Source organism: Vanellus vanellus, assembly GCF_965231255.1.
Source record: "Vanellus vanellus genome assembly, chromosome: 10".
Classification (NCBI taxonomy): domain Eukaryota; kingdom Metazoa; phylum Chordata; class Aves; order Charadriiformes; family Charadriidae; genus Vanellus; species Vanellus vanellus.
Genome location: NC_138915.1, coordinates 2225277 through 2244009, shown reverse-complemented (window position 1 = coordinate 2244009; position 18733 = coordinate 2225277). Strand labels below are relative to the sequence as shown.

The 18733-nt window shown below is 49.1% G+C and overlaps 1 protein-coding gene across 1 annotated transcript in view; it reads right to left on the bottom strand.

Annotated features, from left to right (window-relative positions):
• Positions 1-18733, bottom strand: part of ARHGEF9 (Cdc42 guanine nucleotide exchange factor 9) — a 196386-nt gene that overhangs the window by 21991 nt on the left and 155662 nt on the right. The window contains exons 8-9 of the mRNA XM_082488354.1: positions 17732-17861; positions 8938-9069 (exon numbers count right to left, since the gene is read on the bottom strand). Coding sequence (XP_082344480.1) covers positions 8938-9069; positions 17732-17861 — 262 coding nt within the window. The remainder of the gene's footprint in view (positions 1-8937; positions 9070-17731; positions 17862-18733) is intronic.

Below are 18733 nucleotides of genomic sequence, written 5' to 3'. Positions count from 1 at the left end.
ATCTGAAAGCTAAAGTACCTTTTCATAACTATTTTTAGTATATATCCTGTCAATCGCTGGAATTCAGCCTTTGTGTTCAGCTATCTGCTGGCCAAGGAGGCTGACAGGAGGATCAAACTCCCTGGTCACGCTCTATGGTGTGGACCCACAGAAGCATCTTCCCTGCAGACAGCATCGACTGATCAGCCGGGCACGAACACGGGGCCACGTCGGTGGGGCTGTGCAAACACCGATCCTTAAAACCTTCACCTTACACTTTGCTTTGGGGCTGGGCCCTGGCTGGTGTGTTTTCTTTGGTCATCTTCATGCCCATCTCACACTATCTCACTAGCTCACGTAGCAGCACGTCGCGCCTGTCAGTGCAGCACACCACCGAGTCCCTGCTGAGCTGCTGTTTGAAAACGGTGAAACACAGCCTGACCCATTTGTGTCCAGCTCTGGATCCCCCAACATAGCAAAGACATGGACCTGTTGGAGCGGGGCCAGAGGAGGCCACCAAGATGCTGGGAGGGCTGGAGCCCATCTGCTGTGAGGACAGGCTGGGAGAGTTGGGGGGGTTCAGGCTGGAGAAGAGAAGGCTCCGGGGAGACCTTATTGCCGCCTTCCAGTCCCTAAAGGGGCTCCAGGAGAGCTGGGGAGGGACTTTTTCCAAAGGCATGGACTGATAGGATGAGGGGGAATAGCTTCAAACTGGTAGAAGGGAGATTTAGATGAGATATTAGGAAGAAATCCTCCACTGTGAGGGTGGTGAGCCCCTGGCGCAGGGTGCCCCGAGAAGCTGTGGCTGCCCCATCCCTGGAGGTGGTCAAGGCCGGGTTGGACGGTGCTGGGAGCAACCTGGGCTGGTGGGAGGTGTCCCTGCCCAGGGCAGGGGGGTGGGACTGGATGATCTCGAGGTCCCTTCCAACCTAAACGAGTCTATGATTTTCGCACCCTGCTGCAGGCTGGAGCCAGGCCTGACCCAAAACATGGCATTTCATGATCTGCGTTACTGGGAGGAAAAGAGGAGGGGTGGGAGGAGCTGCAGAACTCCAACAGTGTTCCTTGTGGGTCAAAAAACCACTTGAAGTAATAAGAATTGTCCCAGTGCTGCTCTGTGTTTGCAAACAAGATTTTCGGCTAGCCCTATGAGACCTCTTTAGCCTGCAATAAAAGCAGGGCTGTTGTTTTGGTGCAAAGATTACTTCAATGTTTTTTAACAGAAGCGATATGGGAACTAGACCTTCATACACTAAAAGGGCTCAGAAATGTCTCTTTTATCTTCCCATTTGGAACCCTGAACTGCAATGGAGTTTGACAGGATTATTTTATTTACTCTATCTCCTATAGCGCAGCTATTTCTGGCTGACTGTCTGGCTATTGCTATTAAACTAGTCTCATTTTGCTTCTCATCCAACCTGCTTTGCTCCGAGAGCTCAAGGGAAGACAGCAATAGCAATAAGCCACAAGCTGGAGTTTGCATTGCCTCTTGATTACAAGAGACACATAAAAAGTGCAAATGAAAACTAAATGTGTTTCATGCAGTCACTGATCTTTCTGCGCTGTCAGAAAACACTAAACACGGAGCCCCATCATGGACTGTTTGACTATTGGTGAAAGAAAAGCATAACTTGGCGCAGAAGCTCTGTTAACCCTTCATGCTGTCATTGCCCGCCTAATGCCACAGCGCTCTCAAGCCCGTTGGGGAGACCCAAACTATTACCCAGAACAGAAAAAAGAAGATCCTCATCTATTACACGATAAGCACCTCGAGCATCCCCCAACGTAACAAGCTACGATCATAATTAATGCTGTGTGTCACAGTCCTGGATGTAAAGCACTATGATTCGCAAATTTAAAGCATCCCTGTGTCAAACTCTCTCAACTTCAAGGTGATAAGAAAAGTAGACCCTGTGCCTTTAAGGCAACGTCTTTTAATGCTACCATCATCAAGGATTGACTTCATTTCTTAGTAATTACGGGTAGCGTACTGGAATATGTATTCTTCGTTCCCGATTATAGACATATGGTAAGTCAAACTGAGGCCAGTGCTTGCGTCCTACACAGTTCATTCCCTCCTTCCTCTCCAAAAGGCATTTTTGCATTAGTGTAACCAACCGACAGCCCCTTCTGAAGAAAGCACCACTCTGTCCTCCCGCACACTGCCATGTCCCAACCTCTGCTTCAGGAAACACAGGCAGAACATTCATTAGGAGGGTTTTGACATTAATCCAGCAGCTGAAAGGGACCCAGCTTTGCAAAGAAAATCTAAATCATGAGCTCTCCCAGTGGCTCTTCATCAGGAACTGTAAACATCCAAACGAACTTGGCGCTCCCCTTTTGACACGGGTTCTGGAAATGTTCTGCAATACCTACATCCCCCGGTATTTCAGTATTCAGTCGATCGAACGCTGAAATGGTTGACATGGCCATTTCATCTGGTTAATCTTCTCGCTCCCTAGCACCAGCAAATAATTCAGTGGCGATATTAGGAAGTGACCAGAGCTGTCTCTGATGGCAACGTCTAAGCCAAAGACATTTATTTGTAAAGCTCAGAAACTGATTTTATTTGTGAAAATTTTCCCACACAAGTTGCTTTGCGAGATGTTTGCCAGAAATGAAAGCTGGCTGCCACAGTGTCAGCTCCTCCACCTGCTGCTACTGCTCTTATTCATGCAGCCCTCGTAAATCTTAGTGCAAGTTTCCTGCTTGGAAGAAAGACTTAAATATACCCACACTGGCGGAGATAACATCTGTCAAGCACATTTGAATGCAGCCCTTTATAATTACTCATTTTTGCAAACTAGGTCTCTGTCTGAAGTCCCGTCAGTTATCCAAGACGTGATGGTCATGGAAATGTATTCGGGATCTCTCCGTCTGAGGCAGTGGAACTCACACCGGCAACCAGGGAAGGGTCTGAGCTTTGCCGCTGGATCCGACCAGTGCCATCACTCCTTTCCTGACAGCTGAACTATATTAATGACTAGTTCATTACAGCCATATTAATACAGTTCAATATAGTCATATCAATGACTACAGCAATGTCCTGTTTTTTGCAGGCAAACAAACCATCAGCCAGGTAAAGCCAACCGTATCCGGGGCTGCATCACAAGTGTGGCCGGCAGGGCGAGGGGGGGATTCTGCCCCTCTGCTCTGCTCTGGGGGGACCCACCTGGAGTGCTGCCTCCAGCTCTGGAGCCCCCAACATAGGAAGGACATGGACCTGGTGGATCGGAGCCAGAGGAAGCCACTAAGATGCTGGGAGGGCTGGAGCCCCTCTGCTGGGAGGACAGGCTGGGAGAGTTGGGCGGGTTCAGGCTGGAGAAGAGAAGGCTCCGGGGAGACCTTATTGCCGCCTTCCAGTGCCTAAAGGGGCTCCGGGAGAGCTGGGGAGGGACTTTTTCCAAAGGCATGGACTGATAGGATGAGGGGGAATGGCTTCAAACTGGAAGAAGGGAGATTTAGATGAGATATTAGGAAGAAATCGTTCCCTGTGCGGGCAGTGAGCCCCTGGCACAGGTTGCCCCGAGAAGCTGTGGCTGCCCCATCCCTGGAGGTGTTCAAGGCCAGGTTGGACGGGGCTGGGAGCAACCTGGGCTGGTGGGAGGTGTCCCTGCCCAGGGCAGGGGGGTGGGACTGGATGATCTTCGAGGTCCCTTCCAACCTAAACCATTCTGTGATTCTATGATAACCACCCAGCTGCCTATATGCCCACTTGCAAAGACAGCGCCTTGGCTCAGATGCCATTGCAAAAGCCCTTAGAAAAATCCTAGGAGATGCAGCCAGTGGGAAGACAACAAGGACGTTTGCATTGAAGGAGCTGCTCCCACCGGCAGCTCTCAGTCCATCCCACCCATCTGCTGAGCAGCAGATCACCTTTATGAGATGAGTGAGCAATAGGCTACAAGGGGGCGATTCCAACCTGCAGAGATCTGTGGACACCCACGATTTCAAAAGGTCAGGCAGATGCTGGAATTTTGCTTGAAATGTTTGGGAACAACTAATGAATACAGTGACTGTTGATGAGTGAGCTGGTCAGTGAGATGGTCTTCTGCAGGGGAACAATTACATGATAGTCTGAAGAAGAATCAGCCTGAGAGTTATCCTCCCTCACAGAAACGTCTTGGCCAGATGTCCAACAAAAAAAGGCCCTGTAACCTTGAAAATTTTCAGACATCAACAGAAAGGGATGGCAAAGCTCCAGGAAAGTAGGCCATCTTCAAAGCAGACAGGGGTTTATTTGGAAATATGTTAACTGCCGCTGAAAGCGGATAGCTGGATACGAGAAATACCACCATAGCCAACAGACCTTATTCCTCAGGCACAGGCAACACTGGCGAGATCGGCAGGAAAAAGAAACGCGGTAATTCTTGGTAGCGTACGATAGGAGCTCTGCTGAAACCTCCCTAGGCCATCTGCCTGGAAAGCTGATGGACCAAACCTGATCCAACAGCTGAAGAGTAGAAACAAAGATGGGTTTTGAGAACGTGGACTGTGCCTTTAGAGCCACACGCAGGACACAGAGCGGCTGAAGTGGAGCAATCTGCGTCATTCACTCGCCGATAGCAAACCGCTATGAAGAAAGCCAAACTGACACAGGGCTGGGGGGACGTGGTACATTGCACACAGCGCTCACCTTAAATAACGGGCACAATAAGAGTTGTTACCTGGGCTAGAGATAGAATTTTTGAATACTCTGCCTTTGTTCAGCAGCAGTACAGCCTGCCCAAAGGAGCAGCAGCGTGCAATACAGACACCAGCAAGGGCTGCAGGAATGCACGTACCGGTGTGTCCTCCTGGAATGGAAATATCCCGCACATCGGATGGCTGGAAGCAGAATGCTGCTGAAATTTTTGCAGCAAAAGAAAAACTGGCTTTGACCAGCGCTTTTCCAAATATTGCAGGAATTAGTGTCCCATCTTCCTGGACCTAACATGCATCTCCTGGTATCAGCAAATGCCATGGACACCTCACCTTAGCCTAGCGGGGTGAAGCTGATTCCAGCCAGTTTTGCCACATAGAAATTATTTCATCTTGCACTGCCCGAACCAGTGAGCAGGAATTTGACAGTCTTTGTAATGTGCGCCCACTGCGTAACAAGTTTCGCAGACAATGGAGTTCAAAGAGAACGACAGAGAATACCAACAGCCACGGCTGTCACAGGGCTTATGATATCGAACTCTATCTGCTCCATCGGAAACTCATGTATCAGTATCTGTCAAACCACAGAATCCATATGCATTAGTAGAGGATTCAAGAGCACAGAGCTGTTCCAGCTGCAAACATCTACCAGGGAGACAACAGCTAATGAAGGTGAGGATGACATGCAGATAACGGCGATGAAGATCAGGAGGAGTGGAAGATCTTGTTTGAAACATATGCTTGTCTCCTCGAGCCTCTCAGGACATCTAACACGCTTGCATCAAACTAAAGTATCTGTGATAAATAAGGAATTGGGTGTAGTTCCTTACTTCTATTAAAAATCTCTTTTGACCAAAAAAGAGGTGAAATTCTACCATTATAATTCAAAAATAAATGTATTCTCAAGTAGACTGTGTCATGATTGAGGATACCTACTAATTTACTACATCTGAAGAAAACCCACCTATACAGAAGATTTCCTGAAGAGGGAAGATTCACCGAGATGTGCCATTGTAAGTGGTACCAAAGCTGAAAATTTTGATCAGGCTCATTGACTAAACGAACCTCACGCAAAATAGAGGTCAGGTTGTCCATGAATTTTCTCATTGCCTGTGTCTGGAATAAGAGGGGTGTTATTCAAGCTGCTGCTTTGGCAACCTCTAAAGGACTCAATTCTCCCTGTACATGAGGCAGAGGAGCTGGCAGCCCTGGACCAGGCTGAACTCCGAGACCTTCTGGAAATCTCGAACATTCCCTTCTGGACTCAGCCAACTCCAATTCCCCGAGGGTTTGTTCAAGTGGGACATGAAAGCATATTGCGAGCTCACACCACTCTCGAGCACTTTAATTCCCCCGACCGGCACCAGGCTGTGCTGCAGATGACCCCAGGACATGGTGCTCTGCCCACCCCTGGAGCACCAGCACCCCCGCAGACCTGCTGCCTTCTCCCTGCTCTCGGGGATGCGTGGGTCATATTTCGCCTCCGTCTTTTAAGCACAGGGTGCAGAAGGCTGCCCCAGCTTCCCACACCTTGATATAAATGGCGCTTCACTAAGAAAACCGCGGGATACGGCGCTCTGGCTGTAAAGCAGAGGTTGTCCTGCTGGAAGGTTGTCTGTTGGGATCTGTTACAGCAGAGCCTGACACAAGGGTCAAGGCAATAAATAATTCAGACTTATTTCATATAGGATGCGCGATCCCAAAATGTGAGCTAACCCTCCTCTAAATTCCATACTCCGACAATCTTTCTTAACAACGTTCAAGGAAAACAGAGGCCAGCTGTAAGGCCGTCTCCCCTCCTAGCACAACACTCTGAAGAACAACAACCGCAGTCTGATGCTGGAAAAAAGAGATGTAGAAGGAGAACCTACAACAAGGCATGAACCCTGTGCCCACAGTAACGGGCTCACCAGATGAGTTACCACCCTCTGCCCTGGCACCTTAAACCTCAGTGGGGACACTGTCCCACAAGACCTCGGCTGGCGGCAGAAGAGCCTGCCAGACCCCGACACGGAGCCAACCTCTCTGCCAGGAAGACCCAGGCCACCGCGCTGCCTCCGAGACAGCTACAATCTGCAGGGCCTTTTCCCGGGAAGGCATCTCTCGTGCGGCACTGCCCCACACACACCGCAAAATGCCTTTCGAATACGTAAGGGAAGGGGACAGTCTCACACTAACGCTGTTTGCGTGCCGATACAACCTTTCGAGCCCCAGCAGCCTGCCGCAAAGTGCCGAATGCTCTCTGCTTACGCTGATGACCACGGAAATCCCAGCTCTCATCTTCCCAGGAGTTGAGGGAACGCTCGATACCTCTCTGGATCAGACCCAGTGCAAGCCAAACTGAACGCTGCCTTAGGAATCAGAAACTCAGAGGCACAATCAAAGCGTAGAAGGTCAAGATTAAAAATTAAACCCAGCTGTGTACTTCCAGATTCATTTTGACAGTTCTCCGAACATGTGACTTTGTTATTGTTGCTCTGTGGTTATTTTTTTTTTTTTTTTAACAGATCTGGGAAAGAAGTAAAAGACACAGCAACGAGGAGGGGAAAAAATAAGCACGCGCATTCCAGAAGGCAAAATTTCAGTCAACCATGACTCAGGAGAAGAAAGTGCCACCCACTGAACTGCACAGGCCGCAGCTCCGCGTCCCGCGGCGGCAGGCAGTGATGCCGCGGTGAGTCAGGAGCCACCCACGCTCCCACCCACGCCGCTTCCTGCGGCGGCAGGGCGCTCCCGGGAGAGCTGCCACGCGGCGCGGCTCTCGCTCAACCTTTCCGGAGCATACGAGATGTGACAGGAACACAGCCCTGGTGCGTTTGGCCGGAGACGTCTGCAGCTCGCCCTCGCTCCCGCTTGAACCCGGTCCAGGGGACTCCCTCTGCACAGTTACCCGTAGAGCTGCAGCGAAAATGTCAATGAATCCCGGTCTGTCAGGAGACAGAGGCACCCAGAACTTATGAGCTCTGTCACTTCACTTCGAACTTGTGATGGCCGTGAGGTGGGATCACCTTAGTGGGACTACAGCAACACAGCTATGATGCTGCTGCTTAACAAAACTGCTCTGAAACACAGTTCAGCTGCTGCTATTAATACTACAACACATTAGCATCAGTATTTTCCCTACCTTTCCCTACCTTTGTAACGGGTTTCATGGCAGAGATACGCCCTATAAAATCCAGCACAGCAGCTCCATGAGGTCAAGGCTTAAAACGCATTTCACCAAGTCACAGCCCATATCGCAGCATCCCAGACTGGCGAGGGCTGGAAGGGCCCTCTGGAGCTCCCCCAGTGCCACCCCCCGCCAGAGCAGGGGCACCTCCAGCAGTGGCACAGGACACGTCCAGGCGGGTTTGGAATGGCTCCAGAGGGGGAGACTCCCCCCCTCTCTGGGCAGCTGTGCCAGTGCTCTGCCGCCCGCACAGGAGAGACATCCCTCCTCAGGTTGAGGTGGAACTGCCCATGGTCACGTTTGTGCCCATTCCCTCTTGTCCCGTCACTGGGCACCACTGGAAAAAGACTGTTCCCACCCCCCGGCACCCTCCCTTGAAGGATTGACAAGCGTTGATAAGATCCCCCCTCAGCCTTCTCTTCTCCAGACTGAAAAGCCCCACGTCCCTCAGCCTTTCCTCATCAGAGAGATGCTCCACTCCCCTCATCATCTCTGTAGCCCTTTGCTGGACCCTCTCCAGCAGTTCCCTGTCCTTCTCGACCCAGGGAGCCCCGAACTGGACACAGTGCTCCAGATGTGGCCCCACCAGGGCAGAGCAGAGGGGAGGATGACCTCCCTTGCCCTGCTGGCCACACGCTGCTTGATGCACCCCAGGATGCCATTGGCCTTCTTGGCCACCAGGGCACATTGCTGGCTCATACACCCTGCTCCAGAGCAGGCTGCTGCCTGGTATTTCTTGGAGAGGCAGCAATCATCATTTTAACGCAGTAATTGAGTTGTCTGCCCAAGTGCCAGGCTTCATAGTTCATACAGAAATTCTAGGGCTATCTAATCCCAGATCATACGCTGCAGCCAAAACCCAAAAGTAGAAGTGAGGCAATGAGCCAAACAAGGGGCACACGAGAAAAAGGCATGAAATGAACAAGTGGAGGCTGGATTTGCTACGAGCGTAAAAACCCCTTATCATGGTATACTCACCATCCTGTAATTCAGTATTTCTAGCGTGTGGATTGCCCTTCCTCAGTGCTATCCGTGTCCTCTTCGGCACGTGTAGCGAACAGCCACCTTGCCCTAAAAACCACTTTGGACTGGAAAGCCTGTCTGCAGCATGTCCTTAGCCGTGCTGCTTTCTCCCTGGCTGTCCTTACCTTCTTGCAGAGAACCATCTGGTGATCAAAGAGAAAGAAAACGCGCTGCTGGTTCCGTCCATAAGGCTGGTAAATCCAGGACATCTCTCCCGTGTAGATCAACTCGGAGCTGCGGTCCAAGATATCGTCTCCCTAGAGGGCACAGAGAAGGAGGCCGAGTGAACCGCCGCTCCCAGCCAGGGCAGTGGGTACGTTTCTCTTTGCAGGACGGGGAGGAGCAATAATTAATAAAGATTTTGACCCTTCTTGCAGCTCTCAAAGCCACCTCGTCTAACTTCACACCAGAAACTGGAGATAGGGGATAATTCTGAAGGAAGGGAAATAAATGAAGTAAGTGTGGACACTGGAAGCACGGTCGTTATGGTTCGCATTACAATGAGGAAAAACTGCTCCTGACACTGTCCCGCTTCCCCCCTCTCCAGGTGCCCCCAGATCCCAGATCTCGCCGCAGGTGCTGGTGGCATCCTGAGAGCGAAGCCCCTTCCTCCCACCCACAACTGAGCTGCTTTGCATTCAGGGTGACAAACTCCCTGGCACCCCCTCCCTTTAAAACAGCATCCCACAGCACGGCCCCTCCTGAAATCTCCGGAGTCATCTACGCTGGGTATCAACTCCCCCAGCCGGGAGGCTGCCAAAACTCACCCCTCCACATTGCAGCCGCTCTTCCCACTCATTCAGGCAATTACAGTCCCTTCCCCCGTAGCTCATTAGAGCTCCCCATCTCCAAAAAACTGTCAGGACCACCCCGGCTCCTCTGGCAGCCTCCATCCCCCCCGGCTGGCCGGGCCTCCCCGGCCGGCTGCCAGAATGCCCTCACCCTTTCTCTGCCTCCGGCTAACGCTTGTTTTCCTCTCCGATTTTTTTTTTTTTTAAGGATTCGTGAGCAGATGGTCTTGAAAACACAGCGCTCACTCTCCCACTCTCCGCGAGAACAAATGCAGTCACCCTCCACTAATTGGGATGAGCTGGACTTTTTAAAAAGTTAATTAAAATCTATTTATTAAAAATGGGTGAATTCACCACCACCCGCCCTGTGGGCATCTCGGTGTAGCTCTTACTCTGAAACACCACAGAAGGAATCAGGATGACTTCAGCTAAAAGGTAAGGAGCGGGATTCAGGAGCAAGGGAGAGAAAAGCTTTTGTGGTGGTTTTTTTTTTTTTTTTTTCTTTTTGGCTTTGAAACTAGTGCAGTTCTGGCTTTGATGCCAAACTGGAACCAATTTCTGGGACAAGACCATCCCAAAATCTCAGCAAACAGCTTGTAAAGGCTCAGCCCGTTACGGGGGGCAGCTACATGGACATGATTTTCTGGTACTGCTTACACTTGTAGGTGCCGAAGGAACCAAGAGTCATCCCCACTCCTAATTTCTTGGTGAGAATTTCAGACTGCTGCCGTTCAGGTAAATGTGTAATTAACCTCTCAGCATTGATTGGAAGCAACTGCCTGAGTCCCCGGGCCCTGTGACAACAGCAACTTCATTAAGTCGCTGCATCATCATGCTGCAGCACAGACCTTCAAATCGCCTTAGCGAGGTATTTATCCACCTCTATCTCACTTCCACGGCTGCGGTATCTGAAGGCCTAATTAGGGATAACTCCCCGGGAACACAGAGGGTCGTCTCCGGGAGGGACGGGCCGTGCATCACCCAACGTCTCAAGAGTGTGGCGTCAGGGTCCGATTTCAGCCGTGGGACCTCCTGGCCAGAAATCGGGGACGCGCGCGCTGCTGTGACAGCTCAGGCACACGCAAGCTCTTGAACAAGAAGCTTCTGAAGAAAACACACCGGCTCCAGAAATTGCGGGCTTTCCTGGCTAAACATGAGCTGATATGAAGAGGATTCAGACAAGCCTATGGACGGGAGCTCTTACGAGAGGGGGCGAGCCTAGAAGTGGCTGGCTGCTAAAAATAGTAAGCCAGTTTTGTCTTATACTCCTGTGGTAGCATCTCAAGCCTGAGGACACACAGAGGACTCTGTAAACACTTCTTGATTAGCGGAATCCAAACTGTGTGGTCCCTGCAAGCAATATACAACAAACAAAAAAAACCAGATGTGAAACGATAGGATTTGTATCGCATTTTTTTAAGTTGGGAAAACAATTTCTGTATACAGTCTATAGGCTAGAAATAGATGATCTCCAGCGCTGGGTTAGCAAATTTGGAAACAGATATTGCAAATAGTTTTGGACTAGCACACGGCTGGCCGGCCTTCAGCCCCCGGGAGCAGCATCTCCGTGGCCCTGCCTGCTCCTCGAGCCCTCGGCTGCTACAGCAACACACCCGCGTGGCTGCGCCACTAGAGCCTCCTCGAGAAGATGAGACGAACCTTGAAAAGCATTTTTTCTCTGCCACAGTTACAGCACCTCTTTGAAGAGAATGAACTGTCTTCTGCTAGTGGGGCGTCCCTACCGGGGGGCTCCCGGGCTCCATTGCAGGGTGCAGGCAAGGAGGGAAGCCTTTGCTTTCCTGCTCCACTGCTAGCGTGACCACCCCAGCAACCACGATGGTTGGACTCGATGATCTGAAAGGTCCCTTCCAACCTAGACGATCCTATGATTCTATGCCTCAATACCTTGTCCTGACTGGAGGCAGGCGTTCCGCAATGCCTCTCCCAGTCCTTCTCTAAAGTCAGTCCTGGGCTTGGGCCCCTCCAATCCTATACAAAACTAGGAAAAAAATCTTTTCCATTTTTTTTCCGAGCAACTCCTAAAGAGGCTGCATCGTCTCTATCCTCCTGTAAGTTACGAGAAATGCTGCAAAAAAAGGAAGAGGCTGAACTTTTAGTCGCTCTGAACTGGCAGATGTCCTACTGGCTTCAGCAGAGCACAGCAGCAAAATGGCCAAGAGAAGACTAGACGACCTCCTGAGGTCTATTCCAAGCCGAGTTATCCTATAAGCCTGTAATAAAACAACCTCAGCCCTCCCCAGCCTGCATCAAGGGTTTGCACGGTGCGTCCCGCTGCATACAAAGGGCAGCAAAAAGAAAGCTGACTCCTCTTTTCTTCACGCAGTCACAGGCAGAGCCCAACTACTTAGTGTGCAGTAATGGGAGCAGAAGGTCACCCAGATGTAGGTTGGACGTGTGCTTCATGCTCCCTCCAGCCTGCCAGCGCTAGAATGGCACGGGAAGTCCCAGGGCTAATCCCGACCGATGCAGCAGAGGATCAGCTCTTCTGCTGCTGCTATGGAAAGATATCAATCAGCAGCATTACGCTGTAGGTGACCACCACCTTCTGTAACGAGGAACCGGGAGGAACCAAAGGGTTTTCACTAGTGTCAGTAGTGCCAAAGGCTGTTGGGAGCACCAACATAGGAAGGAAGGGCTTGAGCTGCAGCATGTCACGCCTCCCAGTCTGCCCCGCTCCTTCTTCCCACCAGCAATCCTTGAGCAGAGGCTGTCCCAGGCTCAGAGATGCTCCTCAGCCCCTCGGACCCGCTCCCCTGCGCCCGAGCCCGCCTCCCGACACGGCTCTTCGCTGTCACTGCTGGGCACAAAATCCCCTTTACTAGTTAACATTCAGCGAGCGGGGCTCTCTTCTGCCTGACACTGCTGTTCTTTAATTAGAGATTGACAGGCTGATTAGCGCTCTGGGCTACAGAAAGATCAGAAAAAGGAAAGCGAGAGAAATGTTGTCCTTTTCATCAGGCTCCTATTACGATACCTTCTGTAAAAAAAGAAAGAGGAAGGAAAAAAAAAAAAAAAGAAGGATCTGTTTCAGTCCCTGATGCAACTTTTTTCCCCGGAGGATTTCTCATCAGGCGGTCCTCACTTTGGAAACAGTACGGTGGTTGCATGCATCTTTTTTTTTCATGTCATTCTTGGATTCAGTAACGTAATATTAGGCTGAGGCCAACTATTATATATTACATAATTAAGGGTACCGAGTCTTGATTTAAAGGACCCATAAATAACAAGAACGGGAAGAGATTTAAAAGGACAGTGCTCGTTATATTTCTCAATTATATATATTTTTCCCTTCATGTGAATTTAATACCCTTGAAACCTGCCAAAGTGGCAACCCATGGGAATCTTTGGTAGAAATATCTAGACATCTGCATAAACCAAAGTAATCCATTTAAATAGCAAGTTAAAACTAACCCAGGCTGATGAGCAAGGCACTCTCCCGTGCCAAACATCCCACCACTGGCTCGGGGACCTCCGTAGATGCCCTCCCAGGGAATGGGTGCCACATCGCCTCCCTCCTCTGAGAAAAACCTGGGCTGAAAGGGAGGAAAGAGCTGCCACGAGGGCCGGAGAGAGAGCCTGAAACGCTGCAGGGATCGCTGCTTCGTTTCGTTTTCACGTGGTTCAAGAGCTGCATGAAAAGGCATAGAACAGAGCGATTCCGAGGTCTGCCAAAGCACAGATCTGGTTTTCATCTCCACATCGTCTGTATCGGGTGCTCAGCAAGGGTGCGGTTGCACCTAAGGCCGCGGTGGGCACCGCAATCGGGCCCCAGCAAACGGCGAACTTGCAAATCCTGCCCAGGAGCGGCGGCGGAGTGAGCCAGGCACGGCAGCAGGCTCGCCACCGTGCCTCCGTGGGCTCGCAGGAGCCCTAAGGAGGGCAGGAGAGTGGTGAACACGCTCCTCCGATGGCCGTCCAGCGAAGACCGCACCGGAGCAGAGAGAGAGAGGAAGGCAGGGACGGACCGCTCCTTCACTCCCACTGCCTCATTTGTGTGTGCTGCCCAAACTGGGGCTTGCAAGGACGTAGAAATGATGATGGGCTTTGTGGAAATAATCTCTTTATAGTGCTGTCGTGTGTGTGTATGTATCTAGACATCACCCACTAACCTTTGAGTCTGCAGCTCTCAGAGGGCGAGAGCACAAGAAGGGACTGAGCGTGTAAAGGCTGCCCAGGACGGGCTCTGTCTGCCCTGTTTGAAGTCTGATCCAGAGGAGACTTTGCAGGCTGTTCTGAACCCGGGCCAGCTCATTTTGTGCGCCGGTTTTGCCTGCCTGCCTTTAAATGTCACTGTTTTGATCTGAGGGTATTTAACTGCAAGTTAAGGGGATGACGCCGAGCGAAGGGAAATAGAGGTTGAACATCAGGAAACACTTCATAACAACGAGAGCTCTCAGACATTGAAAGGTCTCGGCAGGAGGTGGTGGAAGCCCTACATTCTGCAGCATTCACACTGAAAGGACAAAAGGCACTAGAGAATTCAGCGTAGGCAGGGGCAGCACCTCCCTACGTCTGTTTATACATTGGAAATTCAGGTTGCAAAATAAAGAAGTGAGTCATACGTGGCAACGGTCCAATCCAGGTTTTTCAGTCAAGACCACGTTCCTACAAACTATACAGGGACACATTTCAAAGTGATTGGGATTATTTCTAATTTACAGCAGTCAGTGAGATCAGAATCTTCCCTTATGATTCTGCTCAGTCATGACTTGTACGAAGCTGCCAAAGCTGCCAATAATTCCTTAAGACTTCACGCCCTGGCTGCCACAGCACGCTTATCAGCTGCCACTAGACTCCGGCCACCCTTTCTTGGTCCCACTAGCGATTTAAACCCTCAGACCCTGCTTACAGGACTTCTTGGGGAAAAAAAAAACCCAAACATCTGGCCTTGGTTAACTCAAGGACATTCGCATTTTTCAAACACTGACCCTGAAATTCACCTTCAAGGGACCACCCAGAAAATCTTAAGGGATAAAAACGATTCCTGAAGCACACAGGCACAACTCCACGGGATTCAGTAAAATCCTTTCTGCTTAAATCAGCTAGGACATACCATCTACTTTTTCCATTTGTTTTTGGATCAGCAATACGTATACATTCCCAACAAACACCCTCTCCTTGCAAGAAAATGTGTACAGGTACTTTGTATACAAGAACATTTCAAATATTCATTCACAGAATATTTTTCCACTTGGATTTTTTCTTCTTCTTTAAAAATCTTTTCCCAACATCTCATTGCAAAACATGGGTAAATTTAGAAATGAAAATGCAATTTCAAATCAGAGAGTCAACATCGTTAGTCTAGAGATGCTGAGGAAAAGCAGACATTTCTCCAAACAAAAGATTTCAACGTGCTTAACCATCTAGCCTTGGTTGCCGCTGGAATAATTCACCAGGTGCATCATACAGTGGGAATTAGGGATTATCTCTATCTTGTGCCCTGGCTGGATTTCTGGTGGGAAAAAACCCAATCCTGAACTGATTATTTTTCTCCTAGTTTCTGCTTTCTTGTACTTAGTGGTTTTTTGCGATCGCCTGAAGGAAGACTGCTGTACGCCCCGGGTCCATGCTGCCGCTGCTCGTCTGCACTGCCGTGCCGGCTGGAGAGCTCAGGAAGCCACCGTGACACACAGAGGGACAGAAAGGCAGTGCTTGTGGGTAGACACTCTAATGAGAGCAGGAACAGGGCCACAGAACGATGGGAGAGGAATGCTGTGGGATCCCCTCTCTGTTTCAGTAAGCGCTTCATATAAACTGGGTAAGCATCTGTAGGAACACGCAGTTGACAGCAGGTCACCCTCTCTCAGCAGAGAGTCCTCCACCGAAGATGAACTGAGAGTTGTGGTCTTCTACTCTCTGAGCCAGATAACAAATGCACGTTCCCCACAGACCGGAAGAGGCTAGGGAGACACACCGGGAAACCCCTCTTCTACTCCATAACTGCCTACGCGTACCAGACAAGAGCTGGAACCCCTACAGGCTGGGTAATCAACTCCTGTTGGCCTATGTCCTGGGAGACACTCCTACAGATAGACATCAGCTGAGTGGGGTTTGCGGAGGTTATCAGCTTGCGTTTGCAACGCCTAAAGAGAGTACCTGCACAGATCTAGGAGAGATCTAAGCATCTGGCACTGCTTTTGATTTTTCTTGCTCTCTTCCTGCATTATACTGTAGTTAACTTCTGAGTATTTTGCTTTTTTGTGCATCCTTCTGGCCATTCCATGGACACCTGCGAAGCGGGAGCTGGATCTGATGATTCGAGAATCAAGCAGTGAAGTCCTCTGCTGGATCTAGCTCTCACCCTCGAGTGTTCTCGTCACAACTCTACGACTCTTCTTGATCCAAAATACAGACTAAAAATGGCAAGAAGGGTGTTTTCCTTTGACTGGGGGCAGTAGCTGTATTCCCGTCGGATCTCTGAGCAGTAGCAACAGCAGGTTTTGCTATATTATGAGAAGCTGGAGGATATTGCTGCGATATTGTGCTTAAAATTTGGAATTGTTGAAAAAAGCCTGGAAGAATGATTTGGCAAATTCCTGAGGATAGGCTGGAGATAAAGAATGGGTACTGTTAAGCAGGAATGAATTATAAAGGATATGGCTAAAGCTAAGCAGGAATGAATTATCAAGGGTATGGCTAAATAAAAATGAATTATCAACTGAGCTAATGGAAGAGAGAAAGAAACTGCTATTCCATAGATCCTATGTGGAGGTCACCTTGGCTTTCCACTCACACATGAATATTCACTGACTTGGAATTGATCCGTCCTAAATCTAGATTTATTTACAATGAAGGCCTCGGCATTTCTTACAAATGACACACATTAGCTCATCACATGGAATATACTGAAGGGTGAAGATATATCTGATGGTCCTGTGCCTCCTTGAGAGCAGTTTTCTAATTCTGAAAATGAGTCTGCGTGTCAGTGAGAGAGAGGTTTCTTCGCCGTAAACAACAATAAAACAATCAAGCAAATCATCTGCATTCTCTGCTCTCAAAGCCAGTCATAATTTAAGAACCAGCTACGATTGCTGCATTTATATGTTTTATCAAGAGATCCACGGTTGAATCCAACCTTCATTATAGCAATGAAACTAATTCAGTCAAGGAGGATACACAGTAAGAAGGTGAGGCTCCTGTATTTCTCTCCCTCTCCTCCCAGCCTTCCTACATCTTTTCTGGAAAAAAAACAACACCATAATTAAAGGATTAACGCATCTTTCCCATACAGTAAGTTACATAGTACGATCCCCGTTAGCTTGAATGTGGAGTTATTCCAGATATTCATGACTGTGAGGAAGAAGAAAGGCTGTTCCGTCACTCTGAGTATCTACTTGCGAAACACACAGATCGATGACAACATGGAGAGGGATTTACAAAACATTTGTCCTCAGTCTGCTTCAAAAACCCTATTTACAGATTACGTTCACGCAATGATTTTACAAAAATCAGGGACAAAAAGGACAACATAATTTTAGTATGGCTGGTTTTTTTTTAAGCACGTGGCAAGAACGTAGGAGACCGCAAGCCTGCTAGTTGGGAATCCTTCTGCTGACTCTGCCTTGCCCGTGTTTCTCAGCTCCTTAATTACACAATCACTACACATAGGGCTGGTTCCGAAATATCTTTAAGCGGGTATTCATTTTAAATGTGCAAATAGCATCTCTAACTCCAGCCTAATGTTTTGGCTTCTAATCATAAAGCAACCACCAGAAGAGTTTCCTCCATTTTCTGAACTGGTCACAATTTCTAAGGCTTTTTCCTACCTCATTCCCTACTTCTTCCCCAATGACAAAGCACTGAGTCAAAAATGCAGAGAGTTTGATCCAAATCTCACATACTCCCAGGACAACAGCATTGCAATTGCAAAAGTTACTCCAGATTTCGACTGATGAAATTGGAACCAGACCCTCGATTTTCTTCATGGTACCATTAATGCTTTACATCTTAAGTACCATCTCCAAAGTCTGTAAATACATCTTCTCTGTCCCAAGCTTAATCCCAAGACAAGGCTGTGTGAAATGAGCTATCTGGTCTTGGATAATTCAACAACTACATGGAATTTACTTTTTACAGCACCTAAATCAGGGCCGAGCATCTACTGTACCTCCCAGTCGAGGACGGAGGCCTGCCACTGAGCTATCTTGTCAATGTTCTCCAATCTCCGCTTCCGCTCGTTGATCTGTAGGGTCACGTTCCTCATGACAGCGAGAGCAGCAGCCACATACCTGTAGTCACTGTCGAACACAAAAGAAAAGTCCATGAAATGGAGCCTGATGCGCAGCGGAAACGCACAGGAGCCTATCACTAGCGGAAGCATAATCTCACCACCCTTTTAGAAAGAAATGCAGGTAGGATTTGCCACTCATTACTCTGACACCGTATTTTTTCCATCAGCAATGTCTTTCTGGGTCATCAAAAACTGAAATTGCGTGTGTGTGAGGCAGAAAAGCCAGCCAGCTCCTCAGCTGGTTTGCATCCATGCAGTGAGTACAGTCCAGCCTCTACCAACCCAACGTACGACAGCTGTGACCATTGCTCTTTAAAGTCTTCAGGTGCTCAGCTAAAGAGGATCCTAAAAGAAAGCCTGAACATTTGTACAGCCTGTGCCTTTGGGCCTGGGTTTTTCCACTTTTAAAACGAACGTTAGAAAATATTCTTCAATTAGACACAAGACCGGAGCACCTTCCAAGCCATAAGGTGACTCCAAGAGCTCCACGGAGCGTTTATCCCACGGCATTCACTCTTACTGCAGACTTCAGGTGAGCAAATCAAAGCAATTCTTTTTTTTTTTTTTCCTTTTTCTTCCTTGGACGGGACTGTGAGAGTACTAACAAAGAGTGAAAACAGCCTCCCGCCAGGGCCAGCAAAGATGATGATCAGTCTTTTCAAAAAGTGATGCCGAAATCAATGCTATTGATTTCTGCCCTATGCCTTCCTTCCCCTTCCAGGGAACCTTAACGTTCATTTCAATCGGAAAGACAGACAAGGCCAGCTGCCATAATGCCACCATAATATATTATTAACTTAAGGGTTGATATTGATTGCTGACTAATGAGAAAAACTGTGATCTTGGGCAGCTGCAGGGGGAATGGCTTTATTGATTATT